Source organism: Pavona decussata, unplaced genomic scaffold (genome assembly GCF_977016875.1).
Source record: "Pavona decussata unplaced genomic scaffold, jaPavDecu1.1 SCAFFOLD_417, whole genome shotgun sequence".
NCBI lineage: Eukaryota > Metazoa > Cnidaria > Anthozoa > Scleractinia > Agariciidae > Pavona > Pavona decussata.
Genome location: NW_028145779.1, coordinates 177323 through 197500, shown reverse-complemented (window position 1 = coordinate 197500; position 20178 = coordinate 177323). Strand labels below are relative to the sequence as shown.

General features: G+C 38.7%; 2 protein-coding genes and 1 long non-coding RNA gene across 6 annotated transcripts in view; 1 reads left to right on the top strand and 2 right to left on the bottom strand.

Moving 5' to 3' along the window:
- The window catches only part of LOC146450848 (uncharacterized), a 3371-nt gene extending 1723 nt beyond the window's left edge, over positions 1 to 1648 (bottom strand). The window contains exon 1 of the long non-coding RNA XR_014860210.1: positions 1 to 1648. This exon is cut by the window's left edge and continues 1005 nt beyond it. This is a non-coding gene — a long non-coding RNA (uncharacterized LOC146450848).
- A 79-nt stretch (positions 1649 to 1727) lies between these two features.
- LOC146450847 (chymotrypsinogen B-like) lies at positions 1728 to 9315 on the top strand. 3 transcript variants are annotated; one of them, XM_085099899.1, is made up of 7 exons: positions 1728 to 2741; positions 4170 to 4373; positions 5354 to 5531; positions 6406 to 6554; positions 7449 to 7475; positions 8025 to 8129; positions 9176 to 9315. In XM_085099899.1, coding segments are annotated over exons 2-7 (612 nt in total). In that variant the 5' UTR covers positions 1728 to 2741; positions 4170 to 4222; the 3' UTR covers positions 9178 to 9315. The 3 variants fall into 3 exon arrangements, with proteins under 3 accessions (XP_084956025.1, XP_084956023.1, XP_084956024.1); XM_085099897.1 differs by lacking the exon at positions 9176 to 9315 and having other exon boundaries at positions 8025 to 9114; XM_085099898.1 differs by lacking the exons at positions 1728 to 2741; positions 9176 to 9315 and having other exon boundaries at positions 4132 to 4373; positions 8025 to 9114.
- Positions 9316 to 11331: 2016 nt separating this feature from the next.
- Positions 11332 to 18996, bottom strand: LOC146450846 (L-rhamnose-binding lectin SML-like). 2 transcript variants are annotated; one of them, XM_085099913.1, is made up of 7 exons: positions 18846 to 18994; positions 16701 to 16770; positions 16075 to 16377; positions 15050 to 15197; positions 12950 to 13097; positions 12136 to 12194; positions 11332 to 11699 (listed from the first exon to the last, which is right to left on the bottom strand). In XM_085099913.1, the coding sequence occupies exons 1-6, from the start codon at positions 18864 to 18866 to the stop codon at positions 12174 to 12176; spliced, it is 711 nt and encodes a 236-aa protein (XP_084956039.1). In that variant the 5' UTR covers positions 18867 to 18994; the 3' UTR covers positions 11332 to 11699; positions 12136 to 12173. The 2 variants fall into 2 exon arrangements, with proteins under 2 accessions (XP_084956039.1, XP_084956038.1); XM_085099912.1 differs by having other exon boundaries at positions 11568 to 11699; positions 12946 to 13097; positions 18846 to 18996.
- Positions 18997 to 20178: the final 1182 nt, after the last annotated feature.

The window sequence follows — 20178 nt, the reverse complement described above, 5'->3', positions numbered from 1 at the left end:
GCTAAGGTAAATTGGCCACTGTAATTCGAGTGCAGGCGTTTCGAACACTAGAACTTTGTCAAAGCGAATCCGAAAGTCTCTCTGACGAAAGGCCAACGCTCGCAACGTCAGCTTTCGAATCTCTTTACGCTGGCCAAATTATCTTTAGTTATTAACTCAGTTGATAAAAACCACTGTATTCGTAAGCAAACAAACCATTTTTTTTTTGTTTCATTTTTAATTAAAATAAACAAATGTGGTTCATTTAGTGGTGCATGTATCTAGTGGTCTAAAGTTAAATTAATGAGGGATAAAAACAGCCCTAATCTTGATAAGCCTTTTTAACTTAAGAAATGAATTCTAGGGAAATCTTTGGCAGAGGTAGAAAGTTGTCAACATCAAATTAACGTCCTGCAAACCTCCGCGCACTTAAATAAACGATCGCGCATTTGACATCATGCTAACTTCGTTGTTTAGGTGATGTAGTTGCAAGCTGCTCCGATCAGTTCATTGGGTCGACTTGGCTCTTTCTCACTGCATGAAGTAAATAAACTGAAATGCTAGTTATTTCTTTATTCAGGTTAATTTCGGTGGACGCTTTATATTAACTCGTTTTATCCTTTTGACTACGAACAAGCTAACCATATATGTTAAATTTTCGAATTGCATTTAGAAAACTTTTCTTCTGAATACTAATTAACTGTAATGAAATATCAACCCTAACAAATATCGCTGTTTTAAATCTGTCTACCCAAGACCAAAACATGTAAGGACGGCGCCTACTTTTGTTACTGCGCATAAGTTCTGCGCATCTCGAAATACTCTGGTTTCATATGGGTGGTGCCTACTAATACAGGGATATTTTTTCGCCGTTTTAAACTATGCGGAGAAAGCAGAACTTAGCAAGTGCTCTTGGTATCCAAAAAGAAAATTGGGGGGAACCATTCATTTTTAGAAATTAAAACAAAAGAAAAACGCCATGCATTGCTTTGTATTTACTGCTTTTTAGAGTAACTGTTGCTTAATTGTCTAAAAAAAAAAAAAAAGAAAAAATGCCCCGCTAGGCCCAATTTTCTTTCTAGACTCCAGTAGCCCTTGCTAAGATAATCTTTTCCCGCATAGTCATAAACTGCGCAAAAATATTTCTGGGGGGCGCCATCCTTAATTAAGAAATGTTCTTCTCTTTGTCAGATCAATAATGCCCTCTTTTTAAGATAGCAGTTGCCACTGAAGCTAACGATTGCCAATGAGCATGGTTTCACAAGTTTTAATATCATTAAACAGAACTAACATAATTTATGAACACGATTTGCGGCTTACTTTTGTTGTGTTTCCTTTGGGCAAATAAAAGAAGGTCAAATACTATTTTTCCTCAATATGTTTTCCTCAAAGTTTATTAAATGATTGCGCAGCTTCCTGGAGCTTGTTTTGTTCCAACGTTCAATGTGTACTCTTTAAAAGCAGATGGCCGTCAGCTGATTAAACAGTCGGACTTCATATAAATGACTTGTCTTGGTACTCTTTTGTAACTGGTGAATACTCCAAGACAATGATGTTTCTTCTAACTACGCTTGTCCTTTTAGCACTGGGAGCCGTCCTTTCAAATTCTGAAGGTAAGCCCTGATTTCTAAATGGCACGGATAAATAAGAATAAAATAATTACTCTGTCCGCTTTTAAAGCCTTTCGCATCTCTCAAAGTAAAATAAATCACGAATCGTTTGTGTGGTTAGTAGGGTGATTGAATTAAATTCGATTTTTGCCAAATTTTTCGGGGCTTGGTTCACAGCCGACGCGACTCAAAACCACCCTTTAAGCTGAGGATAAGATAACAAAAATATATTTAAAGGGACAGTGTTCACGCTGATTTATCAGGATTCCCTGAAAGCGAGTGTCTCGGGATCCCTTCATCCCGGGGCCCGTGGCCAGTAGCCTGGATCCCGAAGCATTTCTCTACTTGGGGCACGAACAAAAATGCTGATTCTAGCTGAATGGAGCCCAGAAGCAAAGCCATGGGATCCTGGAGTCCTAAACCCTTTGGGAACCTGTTTGATCGTGTTTTCTTAGCCCTTAAAGCCCAAAAATCAACAAAAATATTCTACTCACAGCACGTCACTTCTCTCTGTAACTGAATACATTTATTATCATTGTTCAAGTAGGGATAATGTGTTTGAACATCAAGATATTATATCTTCGGTATATCGTTTAATTTATTCTCGTGACCTACTTGGTTGATAGCACAGTCATTTTGTAAGGAGAAAATCGACTTTGGTCGCACGTGGGGCTTAAAAAAGGGTTAAGAATGGTCAGGAGGCTGCGAGCTTAAAAGAAGAAGTTGCAAAAGGAGATGAAAGTAAGTAAATCCAGCTAAAAACAAAATAGCCAATGAAATCAAACGATCTATCTGAATGGCAACCTAGACCGTCCCTATACCGAATCAATTTGTAATCCACATTTATTATTCTTCACTTACTTCACGAAGTAGCTGCCCTGTTTTGAATGCAGAGGTCAATTTTCTATAATTAAACAAAAGATAGCATAAAAATTGTTTCTTTCTTTTCGACAACAGATTGTGGGCGTCGTCCAGGAGCCCGGATAGTAGGTGGCTCAACCGCGACACCCAATTCATGGCCCTGGCAACTATCACTGAGAATAAGGAATGGTCATATTTGTGGAGCGTCCCTCCTGAGCCCCAGATGGGCCGTCACAGCGGCTCATTGTGTGAGAAGCAATAACAACCCTACTGTTTACAGCCTTGTAGCAGGTATGCCTGATATGATGTTCTAAAATTAAAGGAATTTCTAATCATTAGTTAACTTAGTCTAGGGGCCCGCACATTAGAGTAGTTGCAATTGGGTGTGGCAAAACGGATATCAAAGTAAGCAAACTTAGTTCTAGCGGGACCCTTCATATTCACAGTGTCGCAGTTACCACAATAACCACCTACGACTTGCTCGCGACTGGCCTAGTAGCTCAGTCGGTTGCATGGAGCAGAATCTCGATATAACGAGCCAATTTCCCTAGTCCCTTGGTTCTTCGTTTAACCGAGGTTCCACTCTACACTACAGAGTTAACTGTTTTATCTATCATTTGATACAAAAGTAATAAGTCTAGCGTCTTCTTATGGAAGGGGAGGGGGGGGGGGGGGTGGAGGAGAGCACCGTAATGCGGAAAAACGCGGCAAAACAATAACTTGAAGCAGATACGTGCAGCAATCGCCTAACCACGGGAAATTGCCGAGTACGGGTATCTAATGGGCGATTTACACGGTATGACTTTGTTGCATACGACAAGCTTACGACAGGCCTATGACACGAATCGTTTCGTGTAAATCAAACCTACAACTCGCTTACGACTGCCTTGTACGTCACAAAAAATGTCGTAGGATTTTAAAACATGTTTTAAAATCCTATGACAATCGTAGGTAAAGGCAATGTTGAGTGCCGAGATTTGTGTGCGATGTTTTGCATGACGCGAGCAGCGCGCGCTCTAGAAATCGCATGCGACAGTCGTAAGCAGAAGTTGCACCGTCTAAATCGGCCTTAAGAGAATAATGAAGCATGTAATCCTGAAGCGGAAATGTTTTTGCGCATGCCCAGCTACCTCGACTATCAAGGGAAATTTAGCACTAGAGCTACCAACAACAATCTAGGCAGCTGAACTGCCATTTGGTGCCATAAAGTTTTTGCTGCTTCAACTTGGACATTCTTGACACTAATGGTTACGTACATGCATACTTTTTATTCAAAACATTGTAACACTGCCCAAATATGGTCATGGTGCACTGAATATTCGTCGTCATAGCCAACAGATATCCTGCGATATACGTAATTTCGTGTGACGGGGAGAAAAATGGCAAAAAAAGGAAGATTTCCAGCTTTTCTGCAGTAAAACTGTGCTTTGTTATCAATGTATTGAATAATAAAACAATTCTCCTGCTCAATCTTGCGGAATTTCCCCCTGATTTTTGCCAACTCGGCTACGGTCTCGTCGGCTAAGTATCAGGCGATATTCTGCGCGATTTCGCAGCATATTTGTTAAATACATCCTTTATTTGGTAAGTATGTCAGTAGTGGAAAATGAAGAGTTGTTGTCGACCTTCAACTAATTAAACCTAACTAACTACTAACTATAGTGTCCGTGTTTAGCGTATGTAACAATTAGTGAGTACATTGTTTTTATTTCTCGGCAGGGGCGCACCATATCAGTAGAGATGGAGTTGTGTATCGCATCAATAAAATTATCATGCATAAAGGCTTTTCCATGTCCCATCTTCAAAATGACATTGCATTGCTGAGGCTCGTCAAACCGGTTAAACTTGGCCCCAAAGTTGGTACCATATGTTTGCCCAGCAAACATTCGCGGGTATCTCCAGGGACAAAATGCTGGATTACAGGTTTGAATTATGATAACTTAGAGAAGTGGAAATTTCATCACGTATGAAAAACGGAGAGACCGTCATTGCCTGGATTTTTTTCAGGCTTTCTGTACTTAGAACTGTGAGGGTTTTTCATTCAGTCTTTAAATCTTTTATCCGTAGCTTAAACATATGAATTTTATATATACACCTCTACGGATATACGTTACGAACTCACAATACGACCACCTCCCAGCTGGTTTGATAGCTCAGTCGATTGAGCACCGCACCGGCATCGGAACGAGACATGGGTTCAAATTCCGTTCAAGCCTGCAATCTTTTTGGCTTTTTTTCTAAGCTGCTAAGTTGTGTACATAATATAACTGCAATGGTTTAGCCATTTATTTATTCTTTCATCCGCAGTTAAAATATCTGAATTTTATATATTCACTTTCAAAACAGTATCGCCTAAAATGTTGCCTTGTCTATAAACACATTCATGAAATGGCGCCAACATACCTGCTGATAGAATGTAACGGTACGCTCACCAAATCCACGCCTATTACACCAGCCATGCATAGTGACCAGTTACGACTGCCTCAAGCTAAAACAACAAAGTATCACGGTAGCTTCAGGACTTATGGTGCGCGTACTTGCAATCGTTTTCGCGTAATGTGAGAACAGCAATTGATGACCTTAATATGTTCAAGTCCATGGCTAAACGCCACTTTAAGCGCTAGTAGTCATTAATTAATTAAGCGCTAGTATTCCATTAATTGTAGTACCTCTATGTGCTATTTTCTAATGATTTCCTGTTTATTTGTTCTGTTCATTTATTATTATTCAACCAGACCTCTATTTAAACTAGCTACCCTTACCCTTACCCCAAATGTTCCTGTATAGAGACAGTAATTAATAAATAAAATAAATGTATCATTTGTAAACCAAACAGTCTTTTAGATTATTATCTATCTTCCATGTCATACCATTAAATTTATGACATATCATTAATCATCCAGGCTGGGGCACAGAACGGTTCAACTTTTGGGGCACGGCGAAAGCACCCGAGTATCTCCAGCAAGCTAATGTACCAGTGGTTGGTTACCGAACATGTGCGAACAAAGCCGGAAGCAGAGTGCACGACCCGACTATGGTTTGTGTAGGAGGAGCTGGGAAAGTAGCTTGTCATGGAGACAGGTAACTGAGAAACTAACGATTTCAAAGTGAACATTACTAGAAAACAAATGTGACTACTGGAAAGTTCATGCTGGAGCATTCCTGATTTGTTTGCAAACCTAGGGCTGATTAAATAATTATATCAAATGAACTTTTGCTTACAACCGTGCTAAGCTACTGTATGAAATGACCTCCCAGGTTCTCTAAAACAGGCGTCAAATGTGTGGTCTTTCAAACGAGAAGTGTCATCGGTAAGGACCTAACCGGCATCCCGTAGTTTAATTTTTATATGCTTCAAAGAATTAGTATTATTAATTTTAATGTTCGGCTTTCATGTTAAGTAAAGGATGTTATCAACAGAGTTAATAGGGTAAAGAGATTCGAGCGCTGACATTTCGACTGTCTTCGTCAGCGCGAATCAAGGAGTTACGAATTCTATGTGAGAAGTGGAGCTACACTGACTGCTATTAGCAGGGTAAGGTGGAAAACAAGAATAAATTATTCTAGTGAAAAGCGTTCGTTGCCGCGGATTAAGAGCGCCGACTTGGAAGATGAATCTTGAAACGTCACCACTCAAATCTCTTTACGATGGCCAAACTACCTTGTCAACTGAACTCTGTGGATAAAACCAAACATTTGTTTTCACTCCCTCACCGACGCAGCCCCGTAGTTTATTTAGAAACTAACCCCCTGTTCCATGTAAAGTAGTCTCTACACCAGTATACATACCTCCCTAGAGTCTAAGGCGAAATAAGGTTATACTGTTACTGTTACTCACTCACTCACTCACTCACTCACTCACTCACTCACTCACTCACTCACTCACTCGCTCGCTCGCTCGCTCGCTCACCGGCTCCTTCTTTCTCTCATAATTCTTGTTTGTTTCCTGTGACAGTGGAGGCCCTATGGTTTGTGAAGAAGGCGGGCGCTGGGTTCTCCGAGGCGTCGCATCCTGGACAGGTGATACGAAATGCAAGACAGACAACTACACCATGTACGCACGAGTCACCTACTATATCGCATGGATCAACGATGAGATTGCTAGTAGGTAGACTTTAATTTCTCAAAAACCTTTTTCTCTTCTCTTTTCCGGAGCTCTCGAAGCGCCTCAAGGTTGCTTCTCCTTGGCGAAAAAAAACTTGATCTCGACATGTTGGACGGTACTGGACGGTACAGCAAGTGGGTTGAAAATGTTTTGTTAGTGGTGGCTCCTATACAAGCTTTGCAAGTTGTTGCCACCCTAAATGTTATTGGGTTTAGCTTTTTGGTCGGAAAAAAAAAAAACGATTATAGATTTGTTGCTAATCCGTTCAAACAATTTGGTTATAGATTTTCGTCATTGTTTCCAAAAAGGGAAAACAGACTAAGGGACGTGTCCGAAATTGGGTAGGGAGAATGCCACATTTTGATCTGAAAATGGATTAGGCTCTCAACCTTATCCTTCCACCAAACGTTTCATGAAGCCACCTCCCCTCTCCGTTCACTTCCTCCCCCCCTCCACACACACACACACACACACCCAGAATGCTACATGCCCTATTACATCTCCTTTCTGTCGGTTGTTGTGGTTACAGAAGAGGCGGTGCGACGGTGTAGTGGCTAGCTTGAATCCATCAGGCTTTTTTTTTTGGACCTATGGAGTTAGTTGGTTTCTTTAAAGACTGCGGTACTCGGAACTCCGGTAGGAACTGAAAACAAGTATATGACTTTATCAATTAAGTTGATAAGATCAGTTGGCTACTGGCCCTTTTGTGATAGCGCATCGAATCTGAATTTTGCCTATAAACATTTTTATTGCGGCCAAAACTACCACTTACCGTTATCTTGCTGAAAACCCACTTTTTTAGATGGCACTACTAGCTAACAATTCAGTACGGCATTTATTTACGTGTTTTTTTTTTTTTTTGCTTAACCGTTACTTTTTTTCTTCATCAACAGAGGCGGGTGACGGAGACTACGGTAAACGTACGTAAAATTATCAGCCTTTCTACTGTCATATTATGATGGAAAGAGTTTATATTTACATCGAAACCCCGTTAACACGGCCAGCAACGCGTCATGAGAATTTGGTGGGGAAGGGTCAAATTTCATGGCTAGTCTCTTTCAAGCTAGCCTCCCACGCAGACGTTCTTAAGGGTTTGTGACGAACCCCTAAGAACGTCTGCGTGGGAGGCTACTTTCAAGTAAGCTCATAACAGTTATTCTAAACAACCGTTGTTGTTTTTTTCCAGAATTCATATATGATTTAATTGAAACGGAAGTACTATACGTGCATAGTAAAACAAACGTAATTGAATTTAACAAATAGAACAAGCTGCTTTTCGTTTGTCAGTTGTGTGTCCTTCAGAATGCAAATTTGGCTTGAGTGGCCGAGTAACGAGATGAATTTAAAGAGAAGTAAACGTTCGGATTACACAATCCCGGGAATCCCATATAAAGGTGATCGTTGAACCTTTTAAACTTTCAGTTTGGTTTATTAGTACAACATGTAACTTCGTCATATTTTCATTGCAGTTTGTAAAGATACTGTGAGCTCAGCCTCTTGCAGGAATTCTTTCAGGTTTTGTTGGACTCCGGAAGTATCTTTAAACTGCGCAAAGACTTGCGGTTTCTGTGTCTGTAAGTGTTTGGCTTGGAAATCTGGGTGGTGGTTAGGTTTGATAAAAGTGTCAACCTTAGGCAGCCAGTTACCCACGAGTAAGTTTCCTCCCAAGCCTGCATTTGGGAAGTGAAGTTTGATATTCATTTCAGGTGAACGACACCAATTAAAGGAAAACACTGTGATCATGGATTAACTTTCACTGTAGAAAGCTCGAGTTTCCAAATTGTTTCACATGTCCCGAGCAGGCCCTCTGGACTGAAAGGCTCAGGAAGGAGCCGTGGTTTAGTTCACTGCAATCGCACAAGTGAAGTGAAGTCTTATTTTGAAATCACGTCAACTAACTGAAGAAGAATTTCTTCCATGATGACAAATGTGGCTTCAGCTCGCGTTTGCACTCTCATTGCCGAGGGGTGTGGTTTTCAAAATTTAGAGTTTTTCAAAAGATTCTTGAAAGCGTGAAGACCGGTTTCAGAAAATTGTCTTCTCCATGTTACAGGTGTTGAAAATGAAAGCGAAAAACAATTTTGGCCTCGAAAATTGTGCGTTTTTACCGTCCACACGGCTGATGCATTTTTATGAAGATACGTACCTACGTCACGTTATGGACCAAAACGTGCGGTGTGAACGGGATCTGAATTGCTTCAAGAACTGGCAAGCAAGGGTGAAACAGACTGCCAAGCATGCGTTGTATCACGTAGTTCATTATCTAGACTGCTTAAAAGGTTATACAGAAATTCGAGCGAAGCCGATGCAACGAAGGGTTTGAGAATTGATTTACACCGATTATGTACAGCATTTTGGCTGGTCAGCTCTATCCTTTTTCAAGCTCAGAGTAAAATCACAAAAACTTACCCACACACATGCATCGCATTACACTTTTTCACAATAGATTTCATGTATTAGAACTTGCGTATGAAATTTTTGTTATTTTTTCTCTGTGCTGAAGGCTGGTGGTGGCCGGCTAAAATATCTCACGAAATAAGTTTTTAACCCCTGCGATGTATCGGCTTTATTTTATTTTCTAAACTACTTTTGAATTTTTTCTTTCTTTTTTTTTTTTCAGGATAAAGGTATTCCGAGTAAAGAAAACTGTTGGCATTCGAAAGTCACTTGCATTTATATTAGACTATCTTGTATGATTCAAGAAACAACAATAATACAGATGTACATGATCGTTCTTCTTGAAAGAAATAAATTGTTAATGGGAAAAGATAGTTGTGCACTGTATTCGTATATTATTAATCTCGCCAAACGGCTTGACATATTCCAGACCACTAGCTTTATCATAGAGAACTTTGCCATTCACGATTGACTCCCCTAGAAAGGATGTATGAAATACAACAGTGGATTGAGCCAGTCAATCTCACGGCAGGTTTGAACAGATGAAAATGTAGGAGATCTGGGTACGAGATTAGCGCGCGTCTGCAGCACTTCTCGGATTCTTGAATATACTACTTAACAATTAGATTATTTGCTTGAAATTTCTATCGCGTGATAGTTGATTCGGGCTTCGCCCTCATCAACTATACGCGATAGAAATTTCGATTGAATAATCTAATTGTTTTAGTATAAATCTACTAGTCGTTCAAAACTTAACAAGACAGGTTCATGTTTTTATTGAATAATGATATAAATAAGTCACGCCAGGTACTACTCACTATCTATAACAGAATAGATAGTGAGTAGCGTAGCCAATAAGAGGGCAGTATTCGTGATAGAACGCTAGTAGATTTTTACTAATATGGAATGGAAGCGAAACTATAAAGCTGTCTGAAATTTCTATTGCTTCATGCCACAAAAACCGGATAAGGCTGTGGACTGCGTGGGACGGCCACACTGCCGGGAAGAAGTGTAATTAACGTTATATTAAACAAATATTTGGTTTAATCAACAGAGCTGGTAAGGTAAACGGTGATTTGAGTGCTGACATTTTGAACGTTAGCCCTTGATTCACTCTAGCGAAGGGCTACGCTCGAACCGTCAGCACTGGAATCACATTACCTTACCAATTCTGTTGATAGAACCAAACGTACGTTTCCATTTCCCACCGACACAGCACAGCAGTTTCTCTAGAAACTAACACCCTTATCCATTATACTAGTAATAATTAAAGATTAGGGAGTGCGTTCGATGATCTCGATCCCAGGCTCTCCCTCTTTTGCCAAGTTGGTGATGATGTCATCGGCCCCTGCAAAATCTGCGGGGCATGCCAGATCCGCGTCCCAAGATCCATTTATTTGTTGATTGTCCCTCAGTCCCATACAATCTCGACTCCAATCTGTATTAAGAGTGCGTTATTTCTACGTCGAATGCAGTTAGATTGATTTATTTCAATTAATTCTCTGGCTCAATGAATTCCACTCTGATCCAGGCTTGAAAGTTTCGAAAGTCCACACAGGCCAAGCGTTTCTTCTCTTCAGTTCAAATAACATTTATTACTTGCTAATGTAAATTAAATTATAATCACGGCGTGGAGATGTCAACCAAAACTATGAGTTTAAAGTGTCAGTCAGTTTAGAAGAAATTTATCGGGTTTATTTATTTATTTATTTATCTTATTATTTATTTATTTATTTATTTATTTATTTATTTAGTATTTATTTTTGTATTTACCATGCATGAAAAGGGGTGAACTGGAATGATTTGAGAAGGGGAAAAAAATCGATTGTTGGTCGAAAAGGAAGAGGATACCCATGTGATTTGAGTTGAGGCTTGCTCCTCCCACTCCTTGACGAGAATTTTTGTTTGGACGACTCGGGTACAAAGCCAGGCTGTTCAAACTTTTCTACATTCACACATACACATATTTCATGCATACACACCTACATTCTCACGCATTCTTGGCGAGATGATCAAGATCGAGCTTAGACGAAGTGCCCTCCTTCTGCATTCGAGAGAACTTTCGGAGGATTTAAATTGACTAAAGGTGATTTTTGTCGTAATATTCATGACTTATTTTTATGCAAATCATGTGAGCAAATTTTCTTTTGTTTTGTCCACCAACATGCATGGCGGCAATGCAAACCACCTTTAGAGTGCAATCGACTTCCGCATGAATTCCATTGGTTTGTTCTTGATGCCATTTATCATCCACCAAGCGGAGATGAAAGTTCTGATCTCTTATGTAATAAAATTCCAATGTGAAAATTTTTTGTCCACCCACCTGTCAATGAAGCTTACCCCTGCACCCCTTTTGTAATAATGAAATACAGCATTGAACATTTTGTAAACCTTTTTAATTTAGTCGGTTGACTGCAAGTAAGGCCTTAATATAATAAACCTATTTGTTCTTCCACCTATTTCTCAACAAAATTGCAGAAATCTATATGGCAGATCGAGGAAAAGGGCTCAACAACAATTCACACAATCGTCTCGTATGCGTACATAGCCTTGTCGGTATAACCGGGATAGTAGCCTCCTGTGGTCCTCGTCGTTGCATTGTCCACGTTGAGCAATTTTTGCATTATCTATTTCCTGATAATTTTTTGTCGAATTAAACTTGTTTAAATAACTAAAAAAGTAGCGCCAGGATAAAATGAGGTTTGCTTTAGTCATGGGTGGCTCAATTCTTCTTTCCACATGCAGTCCTGTAAAGGATAAGAAAAAAGCATTGAAAGTGTTCTCCCTTTAGTTTATTCCACTGATGATAGAGTGGTTTTCAGTTGAGTGTCGAAAGTAATTCCGCGTTTGCTTTGGTTTCGCATTGCTACGTTCTGTGATTGGTTAACAAGACTCGCGCCACTTTCTCAACCAATGGGAATCCAAACCAAAACCAATCGTGTTTTGACCGCACGCGTTTTCTCGCGCTAGGCGCCCGTTACATGTATTTGCTTCGTATTCTGATTGGCTCGTTGTGTCGTTTACATCTGTTACGATTGGCCAGAGTAATTACTTTGGTTTTGGTTTTAAGACACTTAATTGAAAACCGCTCTAATCCTAATTAACATAAATTTTCATGTTGCTTTTTTCAAAGGCATCATGCAAAGGAGCTTAAAAGTTGTAGTCGACTGCATGAACCCTTACCTTTTAAATGAGCAGCGAGTAGAGAGACTGTGTACTCCTCATATTCCCGTTGATTGTACCTGAAATACACCAGAAAACCCGCCACCTTTTGTGATTAGTAAACTCTTCTTATAAGTCACTGGTTCTTATGATTATAAGAGAGTTTGCAATTAACTGAATTTATTTCCTGTCATTCGGCTCTACACTTGGGTTAGGGTTAGGGTTAGGGTTAGGGTTAGGGTTAGGAGAAATTTGTTTGCAGTATTCCAAAAGTTAAAATTGAAATGACTCGAAAATTAAAGCAAACGTTTAATTAAAAGTTTAGTTGTTTGTTGCCCGCGTTACCACCTCCATGCATGACGCGTAACAAATTTTCATGTTGCAAAAATGTCGTCGAAGTTTATTTTCTGCAACATGAAAATTTGTTGCACACGGCAGTGGTAATACGGGCACCAAACAATGGCAACTTGCTACGCAACATTTGTTATGCGCGACAAGGTGCAAAAATAAAGGTTGCCCGGATTACTTGGCCTTAAATAGCGCGCGCCGCAAGAAAATGCTTTTCAATCGCATTCATCGACATGATTGATATCTTGAAATGGTTTAACTGGCCAGCAAAGCTGTGAATTGTGGCAAAACAATGCATGTCTTCTTCACGTTCAGACTGCCGCTGTGTTTTTGCAGATCCCGCTGCAATCGATTAAGAAATTAAATATTGCACAGTGTATCGTATTCAATGCTCTTAGACTTTCCTTAAATATCCCTTAATCAGTTTTACGATAAAGATGGATTTCTTCATTTTAGGAATTCTAAAGTATTCTCAAATCCCACCTACAATTTTTCCCGCTTGGCAGTGAAAATTCACTTCGAGGTATTTGTGGGTTATTCCGCATGGATTTCCAAACACTTCATTGGACGCTTCCAGTTCGCAAAAGTTAGAGCCATCACACTTGTCCTTGACCATCTGATCTGATTTTGGTGAACTGAGGATTAAGTACAAAAAGAGAGAAGCGAACAAGGCATTAAATAGACTCCTCTCGCTCATCTTTTGTGGAGGAAGATTTTTGTAGGCTTTAAGTACAAAGCCATTTATACTTCCTGTAACACCCAGTCAGACTCTTGCACTGAGCACTCCCATACAAGTCCACTACTGGGTCAAGTTTGATAGAGCACGCCCTTTGCTGTCCAAAGACAAGCAAGAAAGGAATAGAGTTTGTTCGCGGCTGCAATGTTGGAGGAGCGAAGCAATAGAATGATTTTCCTTTGGGAAATAAATTTTACTTTTATGCAGATATAACTTTATGTGATTATAATTTATTCCATAAAAATGAAAAGTAGCAAGAATGTTATTCTAACATTTTTGACACGTTAATTGTCTCCCAATATGCTTCAGCCTGGATATTTTGAAAAGTGAAACTCGTTTAATAATAATAATAATTTATTATTTATATAGCGCGCGAATCATAAACAGATGCTCTCGCGCGCTTTACAATAAAGATATCCTAAATAAATATAATTTAAAATTACAATGGCAAGGTCAATGGCTAAAATACAATTCTCAATAAAGGTCAAAGGCTTGTCGAAATAAATGAGTTTTCAACCTGTCCTTAAAAGATTGAACACTTTGTGCGCAGCGAACTGCATTCGGTAAATTGTTCCAGAGCGCTGGTGCGGCTACGGTAAAGCTACGATCACCTAGCGTACGCAGAGTCTTGATTCTGGGCGGTTGAAGGAGGACTTTGCCGGACGACCTAAGACTATATCTAGATACTGTCTTTAGGGTGATAAGTTCGCTAAGATACGCTGGAGCGAGTCCATGGATAGCATTATACGTAATTAACAATTAAGTTTTTGTTATAGTTATAGTATTCTTCATCATTTTACCCATTTTTTCTTTAGACGAATACTCGCCGTAATCTAATCTTCCTCCTCCACAAGTTTGTATTGGTTTGATGAGTTTTTCACAAAGATACAATTACAATTGCAAACACAGGCAACAGTGAGAGCGCTTTTTAATTGAGTGTTGAAAGGAATTCGTGTTTGCTTTGGTTTTGTTTTTACAGCGCTCTATGATTGGTTAACAAAGCACACGCCATTTTTTCAACCAATGGGAAGCCAAACCAAAATCAGTCATGTCTTGTTCGCACCTGTTTTCCCGCGCTTGGCGCTGGTTCCATGCTTTGAATTCTGATTGGTTAATTTCGCTGTTTACGTCTGTTGTGATTGGTTGGAATAATTGCTTTGGTTTTGGTTTTACAATACTCAAATGAAAACCGCTCAAAACGAGAAAGGAAATAGAGCTTTAGTTCTACTTGACACCTGACTCCCAGGATAAAAACTGGGACAGCAATTGATGTATAAATATAGAAAGTGCTATACTGAACACAAGTAAGGAGCGGAAGTATGCATTCTAGTTGAACTGGGATAATCACAGGATTTTAATCTAGATGGTAAGGAATTCCACAGCTCATTTGTGGAGTTAAGGGGGCAGTTTACCTAAATTTGAATGAAATTTAAAGAGGTTTTAAGAAGGGATAGAAGAAAGAAAATGATTTTTGGAACACCAACAGACAGTTGATACCCACGCAAGAGCACCCCAGTGGACTAACTTGGTATCCGTCTATTAATTATTAACTACAAATTCTAATTTTAAAACTTCACTAAATCTTTAACATTTCTTCTACTCTTAATTTAACCAATCCTTCTAAAAAAAAACTACCTCTCCCAAATATACCCAAAAATCACCCAAAAATTCACAAAATACCCCACAACACAGATTCACGGGATAATGATGGGGTTTTTGAATTGCTTGAAACGTAAATGAGATATTTCCATTAAAGCCGTGTCAAGTGGCGGAAAAATGGCGTTTAGGTGAATTGCCCCTTTAAGAAAAAATGTCCAAACTCTCTCAAAAATGCACCTGTTCTCTACTTACACGCAATCCTTGTTGTCAGCTAACTCCTCACCACATGTCCACTTATCTTTACGTCCGTAGTTGGCGCTAACGACTTGAATAGTTTGTCCTGCCGGACACGTGATATTCTCGGGTGGATTGAACTCACAAATGGCCTTCTTTATCAGTTCTGTTAAGTAATTTAAACAGATAAGACTTGTCTTTGAGTTACTGGTGTTTTTTTTTTCCAACGTAGCCAAAAAGTTTAAAATTGACTTTTTTGCTCTTGCTAAACATAAGGACCTCTTACAAGTCGGTGATGGATATGGAAATAAAGGAAATTTTCTTATTCAATAGATGTTTTAGTTGTCGCCCATTTTACGATTTCATTTATTCAGAGAAACTTCGCATTGGACTACCCGATATCGTTTATAATAAGCAGCACACAGAAGATGGTTTTGTCTCTTCATAACTTAGTCAGATAATCGAGGGCATAGGGATTCAATTTTAATGCATAGTTTTTGTTTGGTTCTTTTTTCTTTCCAACCTCAATCAAGTGTGGAACATAAGCGCCTGATTGCTAGCATACAAAGCCACAATGTGCTGATCATTGAAGGCGTAACAAAAGGGGAATTTGGTGACATAAGACTGGTAGGCTGCATGTCACACGAATCTGTTTCATCATCATCATCGTCATTGTCGTCGTTACCATCATCGTCATCGTCGTCGTCATTATCATCAACATCATCGTCATCGTCGTCGTCGACGTCATTATCATCAACATCATCGTCATCGACATCATCATCGTCGTCGTCGTCCTCATCATCATCATCGTCATTATTACCCAAGGGATTTTCTTGCCAAATGTTTATTCAAACAAGCCGTGCTTTCATCATATGCAGGTTTTTGAGATGAAGTGCACGTGCGTTTCTAGCTTTTTTAGGAAAAGGAAACCATTGAGCCATATCGCCTTGGTTTAGTACGTGCCCAATGATAATTTCACATTTTTGTTTTGTTTTTTTCGTTTTTAGGTTCGTTTTAGAACACACCAATTACGCTTATCTCACCTGACTTACAAAGATAATACATCTGTAAGTACTTCGTAATTCCTTGGCATTCTGGCGGATCTCCATACTCATCTTTGTTTGACTCCAGGGTGCACGAGTTAGAATCATCACATGACTCTTGCACCATGCTCAATGTTGTATCGTAATCTACTTTGCACGTGACATTGATTAACTGGTCATCGTCCACGCACGTGTCAGGGAGATGGCGCCCATAGCTTGCCCATACAGTGGAAATGACATTCTGTTGTGGGCATGTCACGGTTCTTGCTGGTTCACCATCGCAGATTGTCTCCACGTAGAATTCTTTGAGAGAGGTATAGATAAATTAAGTCCGGCTGAGTTCTGAATTGATTCAAGCAGTGAATTGACCACGCAATTGATCATCATTACGTCTTGAATTGCTTAAATAAATTAGCTTTAATTATTCATTCCAAACGTTTGTTGTTGTTGTCACTATTTTTTCTATTTTATTTTTTTGTTTGTTTGTTTGTTTGTTTTGCTTAACCAAGTTTTGGGTAACTTATTTAATTCGTACCGTCTGGCAAACTGTATGACTTGTTCACTTTATTGAATTTGTTGGTCCCAAAATACACCATTTAAATGATAACCGAATTAAACGTAATTACCACTTGCTGTTGCTGATTGGCGGAGAACAAAAGCTGTGATGAAGACAACAGCGACAGCAAGCAACCCTCCCTGAAAAATAAGAGGCGATAACAGGCGTTACGTCATATACTCAGATTTAGTACAGTTGTTAGAAATTAGAAATGAAACCTTCGTTCCTGGCCCCAGTTGTTCAAAGGCCGGATAACTTTATCCGCTGGATAAGGCACTATTCAGGGTCTAAAATATGCTTCACGTTAAACGTTGTCCAAGGTTTTCGTACACTCCCAAACTTAACTGTAGTTAGAGTGTGCATATTCGCTTGTACACGAGGAAATACTGAAATCTTTGCGCAGATTGAAACTGTCGGAGTATTGACTTATCCACAGGATAAAGTTATCCGGCTTTTGAACAACTGGAGCCTGGTGAATAAATAATAGCTCTACATATTTTCTGAGTGAGTGACACAGGCATACTCAAGTAAAAAGGAAATCTGAGTTTTACCTAAAAACACCTGAAAACAGTACAGAAATGCTGACATTCAGGAAGCGTGGTGAAGCTTGGGTGGAGACTTTCCGTCCGAAGAAATGTGGTACAACACCGGCTAACACCAAACTAAGCTTTGATAGTCATTAATTGGGAATCAGAGCTTCAATTACAGTTAACATTGATCAAACCCCGGGGCATCTGAAATTCAAAGCCGCCATATCTAAAGGCTGGCTAATCGGAATTACCCAATGACTTTAATAATAATAATAATAATAATAATAGTAATAATAATAATAATAATAATAATAATAATAATAATAATAATAATAATAATAACAATAGTAACGGTTTATTAGCAAATCCACTGGGTGTCTCTTCTTTGCTAAGCCTACATTACCAACATAAAGTAAAACATAACATAAAATTGATTGGCAAACCATGGCAAAATTAAAATTATCAATAAAAACAGCATAACACTATGTACAAGCTATTTACAAACATAATAGCTTTTAAATTTCCGTATAAATTCAGCTGTGTCTGTACATCGTTTAATGTCTCTAGGCAGGTTATTGAGAAGTTTGGCAGCACAGTCTTGTAAAGTGCGAGATGTTGGAGTAACTGCAAGATTAATTTCATCGAAGAAACGAAGGAGACGTTTAGCTGCACGTACCTCAAGTCATATATGACGGCCAGTCCTCGCTGTGCATTGCTTTATCATCATTATCATTACTTTTATTATAATTGGTATTGTTAGTTTTATTTTTTCAACGTCAGAAGTGCATAACAATTTTAGCGCAGTATTTAGGTGTAGCGTCGAATGAATTCGAATGGGCCTCTGTTAAAGCTTATTAAGGACGGCGCGGTGCCTACTTTTGTTCACAGAGATACTCGGGTTTCCTATGGGTAATGCCTACTAATACAGGGATATTTTTGCGCGGTTTAAAGCTATGCAGAGAAAGCAGAACTTAACAAGTGCTCTTGGTATTAAAAGAATAAAATGGGGGTAACCGTGCATTTTTCTGAGATAATAAAGCTTCAATTTGATAAAAATCCCATACATTGCTTTGTATTTTAGCTCTTTTTAGTATTATCGTTTCTCAATTATCTTCAAAAATGCGCTCTTACTCCCAATTTTATTTTTGGATTTCAATAGCCCTTGCTAAGAGCTGCTTTTCCCGCATAGTAATAAACTGCGCAAAAATATCTCTGTATTAGTAGGCAACGTACTTAACGTGTTGTCAACTATTCAATGTCTAAACTAACCTACAAAATACCGCTAGAATTTACACAACAACCGTAAATCATTATGATCTCGTTTTGCGTGAGACTAGAGTATGAGAATGTTGACATGGATAAAAAGCGTCGTTATCCATCGTAATCCAATCAATAAAAGCTGCCGGTAACTAGGCCGCTATTGAGCCAAATCGACGAATGAAAATGTAAATAATGAAAACAAATTTTGGCTTGGGAATTTTATAACACAATATTTAACTCCATTTTGCAATCATTACGTCTGATGAGCTTAAATTGAAGAAAATAACTTTTGGCAATGCCTGTTTGCCAAAAGCTTCAGGAAGGTGGTTAGAGAAAATGTATTATTGCAAAACGTGTCAAATTAACAAATATTTGTATTTGATTGTAAGTTAAAGTGAAAGAATAAACTAAAACAATAACTCTACCTCGATTCTTGAAAGTAACATTTTGTACTGTGGTATCTGTTGCTTGATAAACGTGCAGTGTTATTGCAAATAACCCCACTGTTTCGTTTCGTTCAAAATTAGTCAGCGTCTAAATAAAATATTTTATTCTAACATTGGACGGGTTTTCGATTTGGTTGTTTGTATTATGAATAGAAAACAAGTATTTGTGTAGGGTCACCCGTTTCTGCGATCAATAACAACCAGTTATCGTGACAGGCAAGGGCACTATCTTCTTATGGCGGCTTTCACATTTGGTACCGAGCGTACTCTTTGGGAGTCTTCATATTGCCATAGTATAGTTCAATAAATTTTCATCATCATCATCATCATCATCATCATCATCATCATCATCATCGTCATCGTCATCGTCATCATCATCATCACCATCATCATCATCATCATCATCATCATCATCATCATCATCACCTTCTTCCTTTGATTTGTTTTTGTTTTCTGTATTTTATTTTCACAAAGTTTTTTTAGTTTGTTTTCTATTAATTTGTTGCTTATTTGTTTGTGCAAGCGTTAACTACATGTTAAAAAAAAACATTGAAATATTGTGAAACAGTCTATTGGGGAGCGTGAAGCTATCTTTGAAGAGTAAAAATTTAAAGAACTATGTTGCTCAAAGCATTCATCTTTTTACTCGAGATCAAAGATGTGGTCCGAGAACGCGAAGTTGTATTTTAAGGGTTTAAATAATTACTTCTGTTTTACACCGTGCAGTTGTTTACCATTAAATTAACGCGCGTACTAATTTATAATAACGCGGAAATTAACCCTTCATTAAATTAAACGTTTATTTCACGAAGCGTTAATTCCTGTAGTAAGGTATTTACTTAAGTATCAGTAGACGGGTACTCGTCTATAGCTTCCATCTGATTGGTCAAATTAAAGGAACTCGTCCACAGACTTACAGTGCGACTCGATAGTTACCGGGGTCACTTAAAACTGACCAATCAGATCACATTATGATACGAACAGTGAATAATTCCAAAATTTTGGGTTTTTACTATTGTTTTCCTTCTACTCATAATTAGTTCAATTGGCTTTGGTTGAAATTCGTTGTTGTCCTGGAATCTGATTGGCCAGTTTTGACCTCGGAACAGTAGTCGCACTGAAGCTGTAAATCTTCTCCGTTGCGTTTACGGTTTTCCGTTATTCTTTTAATTACTGTTGCTGTACAAGGTTGCTCACACTTAGAGTCTCCGAGTGAAATCCTACAGTGCAACCGTCAACATTGAAAGACATTGAGAATTATTTTCCAGTACTTTTTATTACTCTCTAATTTTTGAATCTGTGGCTGAAATTA